The following is a 12,038-nucleotide window of genomic DNA, read 5'->3' as shown; positions in this document are numbered from 1 at the left end:
CGATCTTCCCACCAGAATGACTGTAGTATGCCTCTCACTGTTGCGCTCGATGACGCGCGCCTCGATCGAATAACGCGCGCTTGCCAGTACAGCCATGACCGGTACGTCTGACGAAGGCGGGCCCGTGTCATGATCAAGCCGTGCGAACCTGTCGCGTCCAAGCAGGAATGCTACAATCATTGACTCATTATCGCGCGCGGTATAAGCCCTGGACACGTATCTGCGCGACGCGCTGAAGCTGCAGCTGGACCGGCCACTACACTTCACACGGCGAGATTATCTGCTTTCTGATAACCTGCACAACCCTAGGACGGCGAGAACCTTTGACGATAGCGACCAGACTCGTCGATTTGGTTATCACGTCGCGATAGACAGTTCTCCCTGGCGATTGCGAGGACACGAGGCCGACTCAAATCTTGTTGTGAATCACAAGTGTTACTGATGATTTTAGCTCCCAGTCATTCACATTGCGGTCTTGAACCGGAGAAGCTGGAGAAGAGGGGTGTGAAGCTGGAGTGGTTTTCATTGGTATGAGTTCAACGCCAGGACCGTTGCCCTAGCTGGCGAGGCGGTAAACAAGTCACTAATATATTTACACCCTCCATGCTACCAATTGGCTAATAAGATAAGACAAGCGATTATTACGGTAACATCAAACTGCTATGGCCTAACTGTATGAGTTGATGCTAATGATCATAGCATGCCCAGGCGTCATACAGAATACTTGCGCTTCTACGCCAACCCTTTCAATGCACCGTCTATTTGGAACAGCCCTGGAACTCACTTACCAAGACCGAAGGCGCTCCTTCACCCATACTTAGTACATATACATATACCGTTGCTTGCAACGGCAACTTAATGAATTCAGAGCTACAAGACCAAAGCCAGGTAATCATTTTGGAGGCCTCATTCCATTGCCAAAGATAGCCAGGTAAAGGTGAAGGCAGAGGTGACCTTGCATTTGCTGTGGCAGCTGCTAGCGGGGACGCTAGGGTGTATATAAGCACTCACTCTAACACTGGATTGCTCTCCATCCTCCTACAACACTCACGTCGCAGAGACCTCAGCACAATATGGAGCCCGTATCCCACTCTCCATACCGCTATGCATTCAATTCCGCTCTCATCGGTATCGAAGCACCAATCCTCGCAGATCACACATTGCTCTGCGTAGAGAACTGGAGCAACGCAGGAAGCACCAGCCGGCGGGTAGATGACGTGGTCGAGACCACCCAAGAAGAAGAGGATATTGGCAACAACCTCCCATGCAACGATCTATGTCTCTGGGTTGGAGTTCGACCAGCTAGGGCCGATGTGCTGCGCCAACAAGCTTCCAAGCCTGTTGGTGACGACACCGAGACGCAGACGGCTCTCGACAACCTCAAAGCCATCAAGATCAAGAGAGGCTCATCAGTTGGCTCAGTTCTCAAGCTTGACAACATTCCAGTCTGGCCGCTGAAGGATGGCATGACACGAGTAGTGGTCCGGTATAACCTCAAGCGCGCCGACCGTCTGCAGTATTACGAACTGATCAACCGCCATCCAGTGACCAAGGTAAGTTCACCCCCCTCAATACAGACTGTAATAGACGGTGCAATCGATCCAATCGCTCACTCCCACCAGCTATCTTACCCAGTTCCCATCAAAGCCCAGGACGTTTTCTTCTTTCGCCTTTATCGAGACGATGACATATCTGCATCGACCGGTCGTCAGAAGGGCTGGACTCAGAACATCAAGACATATCTCACCGATTATTTCGACGAGCGTCTCAATGAAGGGGGCATGCGGCCAAACAGAAAAAGGCAGGAGCTCACTGGAAAGGAGTCCCCGCCCAGGAAGAAGATGCGCTTTGGCGCGTTGGACTCCTATTAAACTTCCAGCCTGCAAAAAGAATGTCAGACGCACGCAGTGAGGGCTTGCAGACAGCTAGTCAGTTCATAAAGCGGTGGGGAAGAAGCTGATGAGGAGTTTTGATTTGCGATGGCTACATGAGGGTAGGTGGAAGTTTGAATGCTCAATGCAGGCTGTATTCAGCTATGTCCAGAAGGCGGAAAGTTAAGGCTGGCTGAGACATTCACCAAGTTACATGATGATGATGATGAATAAAAATTCTTTCAATGCTCTACCACGCTTTCATGTTTGCACCGTGTAATTCCTCTAAGCTCTGCTAATGTGTCTTTCTCGCAACGCGAATGTGTATTGGTGTCGTGGAATCACTTACAAACGACGACAAGCAGCATCTTCACTCTCGAAACCACTTCTATCGTTATAAGGTCGCTAACAGCTAGTTGACATATATACGAAAATGAACGACGGAAACGGCTCTTGTTAGAAGATGTCCTTGTTCTGGGTATTCTTCGGATGGTTGAACATCCGATCTACACTAGGAACCCTTGTGCACCGGCACGATACGCTACTCTTGAGCTCTCTGCTTTATTGTAATCGACGAAGATCCATGCCTTACACTGCTGACAGTAACGACAACGTCTCCAGACCTACTGCCAGAACGTATCACTGCTAAGGCTCGCCCTCGCCATGTTCTATGAACATTGCCGTTGAAGGAATCCAGATTCTTATAGTACGCAGATCCAAGCGCTGCCAGAGTGGCATCTCCATGTACCTCGACGGTAAGGGTATCGTCGTCGTTCATCTCGATGTTTCCCTCCTGATCAGCGAGTTGAAGTTCAAGGTACGCTAGGTCTTGTCTGTCTGCGACAAGTTCACCAGACTTCTCGTTGACAATCTTAACTGAAGCAACGTCAGCGGAGCGGAGCGTGGCGCGCGAACGCTCCTGTCCACCAGAGTATGCAACAGCAAGAAGCTCGCCAGGTTCGTAAGCTGTCGAAAATCTAGCGGTGTATCTGTTGGCTTGGTTGCTACTTGCGCGCCCAAGCGAGCGGCCATTCAGGAAAAGTTCTGTTTCCTCTTCCTGAGTGATGACCTCAATATAAGCTTTCTGGCCCTCACAACCCTTCCAGCCCCAGCCCTCGATCGCATCGGAATCTCGCCAGGGCGTCGCCTTGTAATACAAGCTAGAGACGTCCAATGGACGTACCGCAATTACGGGTTGAGACAAGAGTTTCCAGCACGCTCGGGCTACGAAAGCCGAAGCATTGGGCACGCCAGTGATGTCTAGAGCGCCGCAACCCCCTACTAGATGTGGCCAAGGCTTATACAGTTTTATAGGGGTAAACCTGCTTGCCTCATAGTCGTGCACACCAATGCCTACCTCGCCAAGATAGTCCCATCCAGTCCACATGAAGTCTCCTATCAGGTTCGGAATCTTTTCAACGTTGGACCAGATCCTAGGAAGATCAGGTGGACAGGTTTCGGTACCGAGCATCATCCTTGAAGGTTGTAATTTGGCATCTGATTGGTACCGGATATCTCCATAATTGTAGCCCGCGACATCCATGTACGAATAGAGTCTGCTGGTCACAACATTGGTGTGATTGAACTTTGGGATGTACCGCATGAATGAGAGGAACATGCTGGCGATGATGTTGAAAAAGTTGCTAGACACCAAATCCCCCAGACCGCCTTTGTTATCTGCAGGAGGAGTATTTGGATCCCCCGGCGGGATTTTCGAAAACATCATCAGGGCCAGCGTAAGGTTGACCGCGATAGTGTTAGGTCGGGATGGATCCAGCTTGTGCGTGAGGTCCAGGAGCTTCTTCGCGATCGTGTGTCCGTAGGCGGTTTTAGGCTCAGTGATCTCGTTACCCAAGGAGTACATAATAACTGAAGGATGGTTACGAGCTCGTTCCACAAGAGAAGCGACTTCGTACTCCCAGCGTTCGTTGAAGGTGTTGGAATCGTCATGTTTAGACTTTGCCTGGTACCAGTAGTCGGCAAACTCATCCATGACGTACATGCCTACCTCATCGCATGCTTGTAGAAGAACTTCTGAGCATGGATGGTGCGACATACGAATAGCGTTGAAGCCATTCTTCTTCATGATCGACACGCGCCGCAGTTCCGCAGCTTTGAACGATGCTGCGCCGAGGATACCGTTGTCTGCGTGTATGCAACCACCACGCAACTTCACAGTCTGGCCATTGACCAGGAATCCATGACCAGGCTTCAACTGCAGAGTGCGCAGACCGTACTTGAACTTATAGAGATCGCCGTTGATGACGACAGTGCAGTCGTAGAGATTCGGAGTCTCAGCGGACCATAGATCTGGGTTCGATAACTCGAAGTTTTGTCTCAGCTCAGACGTTGTCGTTTTTGTTGTCCACTGGATCGCGTTCCTTCCTCCTCTCGAAAGCTCGAAAGATACTTCAACGTCATCCTTCTTTTCGTTGTTGAGTAAGACCTCGAATGTGAGAAGAGCAACTCCACTGGCGGAGAGCGTTGCCAGCCTGATCCCGTCCTTGCAAAGCAGATTGTGGTTTCGAACCATGAGATGAACGCTGCGATGAATTCCGGCTCCAGTGTACCAGCGCGCGTTAGGTTGTTCACTGTTGTCGGCATGTACTTCGATGGTGTTCCTCTCGCCGAGCTTCAGGTAAGAGTCTACGCGAACCTCAAACTTGGTCCAGCCCGCCAGACAACCGCCGACTTCTGTGCCGTTCACCAGCACGCGACTGTGCCGGTAAACACCATCAAAGCTCAAAGCGACCACTTTGGACTCCAGAGTAGTAGGCGCTTGCCATGTTTTGCGATACTTGTACATTCCGCCAAGATAAAATCCGCCATGAGTTCCAGCGAGGGCGTCCTCCCGCCGCCCTTCTACCTGCATAGCATCGTGGGGAAGGTGTACTTTGCTCCAGCCAGTTTGCCCAGAGCGTTGGAACTCCCAATCTTCGTTGAAAAGTGTCGCTACTTCGGCCATTTTTTGCATCTGCTATGCACTGGAAGTTGAACCAAGGGCATGAAAATTAAAGGTAGGGGCTTAACTTTCTAACACGGGGTCAGCAAAGTTCTTGTAGCGTCAAGCGTACCAAAAACGTACACGGCCCTCCTCGGTGCAATAGTCTGCATCTTGGAAGATGCTTGCGCACAGGTACGTATATCCACCAATGATTTGGTGTTACATAGAAGTTTCCAGCCTTGTAGCCCTGATATTATTGTGCAGAGAATCCATTAGCGCTTACGTCGAAAGTCGGATGCACAGAGGCCGGGTCCGGACGCCTTCTGTAGCTTCGGATGCACAAGGTCCCGAGTCCGGACGCCTTCGCGACTCACAAGCTACCCAGCGCGTGCGCCTATCATGCACTTAGTTAACAACTCGAAGCAAGCGCCTATCGTGTCGCGGCTTTTATGCCGACTCTTAGCAGCTAGCAAAAAATTGTCATATCGCGTAGGCCCAGGCGAAGGAAGGAACCAGATTGCAGCCATTGTGGTGACGCAGAAGCGCCTGCGTATTACAGCACTAGGTGGTGGCGCCCAGTTAAGAGGAACCCTAGGGGACAAATCGACACTTATTTAACAGTTTTAATTAACTAACAACACTATTACTAACATTCTTTTGCTTATTCTAGCGCAACATGCGCTATTTACCTATTCCTGCGCCTATAACCTAGGCACACTAACACAGCACCCTAGCTATCTAAGCCTTATTTCCTTCCCTAAACAGCTCCTTTATAAAGTCTGCATTCCCCTTGCTTATAATCTCCCTTATACCCTATTTTTGTTAGAACTTAGCAAGAGCGTTAATCTAATGCTTAATAACCTTCTCTAATATGCTCTTCTTATTATTACCCTAGTAGAAGTAAAGAACCTGTAGGAGGATATGCTAGCTAGTGCGCAAGACAATGCTAGCTTTCTTAACGTTAACCTATACCACAACTATATTATTAGCACCTATCCCCTGTTTAATGCTAGCAACATTTTTCCTAAACGCTAGAGCTAGGTCGCTACTAATGTTATAGCTATAGAGTTCCTTAATCTTGTACTGCAGCTATAGAGAGAGTAACTTGTTGTTAAGAAGAAGAGCAAGAGTAGGCAATAGGTTAGAGTTGTCAAGAATTTAACCTAGAAGGAGGGCCTCGCAGCCGTTAAAGCGTGTAGACAAGCTTAAACAGCTATTTAGTTAGCGATATACAGTAGCAGCAGCAGAGATAGAGGAGTACTTACTAATGTAGTAGGCAAAGCAGGTGTTAGAGAACAGGAGGATACCTTTAGAAACTTTTATTTATCGCGCCTAGTGTGCGCACCTAAGCGCTCTTAGTACTAGACACCTTATGCTTAATAAACGCCTACAAATAGGCGTTACATTAATAGATCGCGGTACTAAAGTAATCTTTAGCAAAATTAAAAATGTTAAAATATTAGCTAGGGGCTTGGCGCGCCGAGCCCTACATTATTTAACCTACCTAATCGCGAGCAGGCTACAGAGGCCCTGCACCTTATACTTATCCCTATATACATATACAGTTGCTTGCAACAAATACTCGATAAATTTAATTACGTATTACAGCACTAATGACGGCTCAACGTCGATACTCATGAGGCTGCAGATGTCGTTGTGGTGGAGAAGCCGTGGTGTTGAACACCGCGATGACGCGCCGCAATTGCTTGGCGTCGGACCGCCGATTGGCCACCATCTCTCAGGTACACACCACACCATCCGACCGCCATTAACACTTCAACGCCATCATCTCGGCAGCCAGCGACTGTACGACAAGTGCGGCCATCTATATTGCAAGCTCATCGTCGTGAGTACGTAGTGATGCTATCATCACCGACGTACGCAGCGCGCGTCGTAGTGCCTCACGTAACGCGACCGCGTCATAGAATCTCTTGCTAATCTCAAGTCAACTAACGTCAGCTCGCACCCTCTCGGTGAAACACTAGGCACTGATTGGGAAGGACATGGGGACGTCTTCATTCACGAAGAGTCGCCTGCTCTACGGCTCACCGAACGGCGCCTTTCCATTGTCGTCTCATTCCGATTCTACATGCCAACGGTACCTTCCCAAACCATCGTGTCCGGCCTACAACGCGAAGCGGAAGTCGGGATGATCATCGCCCAGCGCCTTCGTACTCTGGTCAAGGACCTCCGGCATCTGCAACCTCGCCTCGTCGCGCTTCTTGTTCTCCCTCTTACAACCAAAGAACGTCACCGTCGCAGCTACAACACCGATACAAGCCAGACCGAGACCGGTACTGAACCCTGTGCGAAACACGGGCGCCTCTTTGAACTGCACATTTAGGGGTACGAAGTCAGTATATGTCTCACATGCACTTCGTACAGTCAGAACTTACCAGGAAGACATTCGAGCTAATGAAAGCACCTGCCGTACCGAAGTTGATGATCGCAGCAATAGCCACGGCACGCTTGTACCCAGAACCGCAGTTCATCGAGACCCAGATGATCGAGATCGGCATCGCGAGATAGCATCCAGAGGCAATAAAAAACATGCCCATATACCGCACGGCCGGGTTGGACGGGTGCACAATCTCCACGATGAGACCTGTCGCGAGAACTGCCCAGCCCAGGACGTAAAACAGATACCGGCGCTGTAGCCACTCGCTCATGTACGCGAAGATAACGGAGAAGGCGGCGCCGACAAGATACACAGGGATTGTGTGGACCTGCGCTTGCGTGGCGGTGTAGCCGAGGCCCTTCAAGATGGTCGGTTGGAAGTTCGCGAGAGAGTTCGCGTTCTCAGTGACGCCGATGTTCATCAGAACGCTGGTCATGATCAGTTCAGTTATGCGCAAGAACATGCATGCCACTTACCCGGTCCAGATCTTCCAGTCCTTGAGGAAATGCAACGCCTTCTTGAACGATATCTCATCGTCGGCTACATGGCCGCCATCAGCCTGGATGCGAGCAAGCATTAACGCCTTCTCATCGGGAGACAGGAACTTGCAGTGCTCGGGGAACGGCGGGACGACTGGCCAGCATGCTATGCTGACGAAGATAGTCACACAACCCTCGATGATGAAGATCCTACCTCACGTCAGCAGGTATCCGTCGCAAGACTCCAGAGTTGACTCACCATCTCCACGCTCCATATCCGGCGGTACCATCCATTCTAGCAATGAGTGAGGAAACGAACCCGTTGATTGCGCCCGCAACAATACCCGCGGTGCAAAAAAAGACGTAGCGCGTCAAGTACTCGCGCTTCGAATAATACGCGCCGATCAAATAGGCCGCTCCCGAAATGTAGGCCGACTCGGCGATACCTTCTAGCAGACGGCAGACAACGAGCTCCTCCCATCGCTTCACAAGTCCGCAACCGATGACGGTGATGCCCCAGCAGAACATCATCACGCAAAGACTCTTGGGCCCATACTTCTTGAAAGCGATCTGCAACGGGATGCCAGCGACGAGGTAACCCAGGTTAAAAACCCATACCGCGATGTTGAACCTCTGGCCGATGAGGTTCAGCTCCGTCTCCATGCCCTGGATCTTTGCATTCCCTATGTTAGCTCTTGGGGGCGAATTAGCAAGGCATCGCAACGATCAAAGGTTATTCAACTAGACTTACCGGTCGATGAAGTTAACCAAGTAAAGTATCCACAGCACTGGCAAGATTCGAAAGTCGAGCTTCCGGATGAGTCGCCTCTCCGCAGCGCGATCGAAGCAATGCTGGCTTGTTGACCCTGCTGGGGAAACCGATGAGTTGTCCACGTGAACTCCCTTCTCGACAATGCTGGCGTCTGTCATATCGACGGAGTGTGATGAAGAACGAAGGAGGGGTGAAGTAATTGCCCCGAAGCAGATAAATGCCGACTATCAGTAACAGCTCGTCATGCGATGCGGGCAGGGTCAAGGTTCACCACAGGCCAAACGAAAGGCTACTCGAATTACGCCCGGTCAACATATATTCCCTCACCGCGTCGCACTTTCGCCCTGTTCGAGCTCTGACTTTCGGAATCACTCCAGAACGAGCACAATAACCTCGATTACGAGCCGCAAAGCCTTCAATCATGGCCTGATGTGTGGCGTCTTGTTGAGAAGGATCAGAGGATGTTTTGCGCTTCTTCACAACGTCTACTTCGCGATGCTTGCAATTGGCTGTGGTAGGCGGAAGGATGCGCAGGCATTACATGAAAGAAGTATCCGACATGGGGCGGGTAGGCCGTCGCGCGGAATTGAGCCCTCTCCGCATCCTTCGCGACTTGGCTATACGAACGATGGATCAACAGCCTATCGTTATATGAAGCCGTCGGTGGCAATGCTTCATTCGAAACTAGTCTTGCGGTATGCCGTTACATTATGAGTTAGCGGGCTCGGGATGAGAGTTCAGATCCACAACGGCGCCTTCGGCGGGGAGGAGGCAACCCCACCGCAGCGGCCCGCGCCAAATGTCCAACGGCGCTCCAGACTCTCTGGGCGCAGTCCAAACCTTTCGTTTCCCCAAGCAAATACATCGTCTTGGAACATCTTGTCATAATCAGTACATTCGCAAAGTCTGGATTTGACATTGAACGGTAGTAAGCGGCAGTCCACTGAATGCCGGTAAGCATGTCGCAGCACAGTGGTCGATCCGCATGTCTCCTCACCTTCATTGCCGTACAGATGGTTAGCGCATCTGTCTTTAACCAGGCGACACCCCGGTGCGAAAGCGATGCAAGCTTTGCCGTGCCGCGTCTTCATGGCACTGAAGTATCATAAGCTTGCCCCACCTATGATGTGGGTCATCTTACCACCGAGCAGCTGCAGTTGTACCTCAAAGTATCATTCTGCAAGTGGATGCTAGCTCGCATCAGTTGCAAAGCATGTTGTCAGCAACGTTTACCACGATCGCCATCTCGCAGCCATTTTCACAGTGCGTTCGTCGCTATCAAATCTGTAATCTCCCCAGCCTATCACCGTCATGACTGAACGAGACCCCATGAGCGTCGCGATCGTCGGAGGCGGCATCGCTGGCCTCACGCTGACAATCGCACTTCTCACCAAATGTCCACACATCAAGATCACGCTATATGAGTCCGCCGAAGCCTTTGGCGAGATCGGCGCAGGTGTCGGATTCTCGCCGGTTATGGTTCGCACAATGGCTCTCATCGATCCACGCATCGCGGAAGCGTTCGTTAAATGTAGCAAAGGCAACACTGTCACCGACCCGCCGAACTGGTTCCATGTGAGGGTTGGAGATGAAAGAAAGAAGAATGTCAAGCTAAGGGAAGAGTTGTTTGTGATACCAGGGAGGAAGGGACCGGGAGGTGGCGTGCACAGGGCTCACTTCCTCGATGAGTTGGTGAAGCTGGTACCAGAGGGAGTCGCGCAGTTCAAGAAGAGGGTACTTGAGATTACTGAAGCAGACGACGGCTCCGGCGATGCGGTCTTGCACTTTACCAACGGGCGTACTGCGCAGCACAGTGCGGTGCTTGGGTGCGACGGGATCAAAAGTCGCGTGCGATCTATCGTCCTGGGTGACTCAGACGCAGTAAAGGCGGTGTTCTCAGGGAAGTATGCGTATCGGGGGCTTTTGCCGATGTCGGAGGCGGTGGATATCCTAGGCGATGAGACACCGAGAACGCCTCAGATGTACATGGGCTATCATGGGCACGTATTGACATTCCCCATTGCGAATGGCACGCTATTCAACGGTAAAGTCATACCTCCCACCGGCCCATTCGCCCCGCTAACGCCTTACGGTCGTCGCCTTCTCTTCGCAACCCACATGGGAAGACGAGAATTGGGTGGTGCAAACAGCACGGGACGACATGCTAGAGGACTATAAGCACTGGATTCCTGCCGTGCGCAAGATCATGGAGAACGTCCGGAAGCCTGACATCTGGGCGCTCTTCAACCACCCACCTGCATCAATCTACTACAGCGCTAAGCCACTGATCTGCCTAGTGGGCGATGCCGCTCATGCATCGACACCGCATCAAGGCGCCGGGGCAGGAATGTGTATCGAAGATGTGTACGTCCTGAGCGAGTTGCTATCGCAGTGTCGTACGAAGACCGGCTTTGAGAAGGTCTTCCACGCATACGATGCTGTCAGAAGGCCGCGCAGCCAGAAGCTGGTCAAGACCAGCAAGGAAGCCGGTATGTTGTGGGAATTCGAAGGAGAAGGCGTCGGCGACGATTTGGAGGCGCTGCGGATTAATGCGCAGACCAGGATGGCGTGGATTTGGGATCACGAGATGTCGAATGACCTGAAGGAAGCAAGGCGGATTATGCAAGAGGGCTTGCCGAATACTCTGTAGCCCGGGATGCTGAGGTCACCAAGTCACGACAATGCTCGACACCTACCTATCAAGAACGACAGGAGTCAATGATCCAGAAGTCTACAACGCGTTGAGATCAAACGAACCGTTCATTTTGGTACTAACGTGGCCGGCAGCGCGCTTCCTCGATGTCTCCTTTTGCGTGGGATGCGGAGGTATCGCAGTACCCGAAGACATGCATCTTCGCAGCCACACCGTCCAGGCTCGAGCGCGTTTCGCTTCAAGTTCCGTTTTCCAAATGATCTGGTCCAACGGTAGCCGGTCATCGCTTTGCGATCAGAAACGGATGTCGTTTCAGGAAGCCGCTGGGATCAACTGTGCCGCACAGCCTCGCTACCACACTACTTCATGACTTACCCCACGCTCGATAGAAGACGACGCATGAAAAGACAGGCGCGCAGCCTCCCTCCTACGCATCAAAGAACCTGGTATGCTAGGCCGCGCGTAGTGTTCGTCCAGTGGAAAACCGCGAGGATGTAGCCTGGCCAGCTACTCCGTCTCAAAGGTACTGAACACAGCCATGGTCTTAAGCGGGGGTATGTGATGTCACAAGAAACGCCGTGAGCGTCAATGGAGACTGCGTGGTTGAGTATAATTAGACCTGGGCGACACCATCGAGCGTTAGAACTCCACAGCGCCCGGACTTTACCTTTGATACCATTGCGCATTTGCCCTATACAGACTTTCTCAAGCATGCCTGTTTCCACTTCTAACCCCACAGCCGTCGTTGGCGATGCGTCTGGCCGCCGCTGGGACCCAGAAGCGGTCTTCAAGCTTTGTCAAGACGGCCGCTGCGTTGGATGGGCGCCCTCACGTGGTCGAAAGTGCCGCATGCCTATACGTCAAGACAACGCACACAGGGTCGAAATGTTGGTGGTTGATTTGGCGAACCAAAGTCCAGAC

At 51.6% G+C, this 12,038-nt stretch overlaps 4 protein-coding genes across 4 annotated transcripts; 2 read left to right on the top strand and 2 right to left on the bottom strand.

Annotated features, from left to right (window-relative positions):
• Window positions 1-1,073: 1,073 nt before the first annotated feature.
• On the top strand, window positions 1,074-1,871 carry J4E88_007188 (uncharacterized protein; the record flags this gene model as incomplete). The annotated part of the gene is made up of 2 exons (XM_049400809.1): window positions 1,074-1,553; window positions 1,623-1,871. 2 exons carry the CDS (start codon window positions 1,074-1,076, stop codon window positions 1,869-1,871), a joined length of 729 nt encoding a protein of 242 aa, XP_049253121.1.
• A 541-nt stretch (window positions 1,872-2,412) lies between these two features.
• Window positions 2,413-4,836, bottom strand: J4E88_007187 (uncharacterized protein; the record flags this gene model as incomplete). The annotated part of the gene is made up of 1 exon (XM_049400808.1): window positions 2,413-4,836. One exon carries the CDS (start codon window positions 4,834-4,836, stop codon window positions 2,413-2,415), a length of 2,424 nt encoding a protein of 807 aa, XP_049253120.1.
• Window positions 4,837-6,940: 2,104 nt separating this feature from the next.
• Window positions 6,941-8,622, bottom strand: J4E88_007186 (uncharacterized protein; the record flags this gene model as incomplete). Its single annotated transcript, XM_049400807.1, has 5 exons — window positions 6,941-7,147; window positions 7,212-7,641; window positions 7,690-7,902; window positions 7,952-8,386; window positions 8,444-8,622. 5 exons carry the CDS (start codon window positions 8,620-8,622, stop codon window positions 6,941-6,943), a joined length of 1,464 nt encoding a protein of 487 aa, XP_049253119.1.
• Window positions 8,623-9,775: 1,153 nt separating this feature from the next.
• On the top strand, window positions 9,776-11,114 carry J4E88_007185 (uncharacterized protein; the record flags this gene model as incomplete). The annotated part of the gene is made up of 2 exons (XM_049400806.1): window positions 9,776-10,508; window positions 10,615-11,114. 2 exons carry the CDS (start codon window positions 9,776-9,778, stop codon window positions 11,112-11,114), a joined length of 1,233 nt encoding a protein of 410 aa, XP_049253118.1.
• Window positions 11,115-12,038: the final 924 nt, after the last annotated feature.

The sequence above is a fragment of the Alternaria novae-zelandiae genome (assembly GCF_023758075.1).
Source record: "Alternaria novae-zelandiae strain BMP 2774 chromosome Unknown scaffold_15, whole genome shotgun sequence".
Classification (NCBI taxonomy): Eukaryota; Fungi; Ascomycota; class Dothideomycetes; order Pleosporales; family Pleosporaceae; genus Alternaria; species Alternaria novae-zelandiae.
Note: the sequence above shows the minus strand (reverse complement) of the source record. Positions and strands in the feature narration are given on the sequence as shown.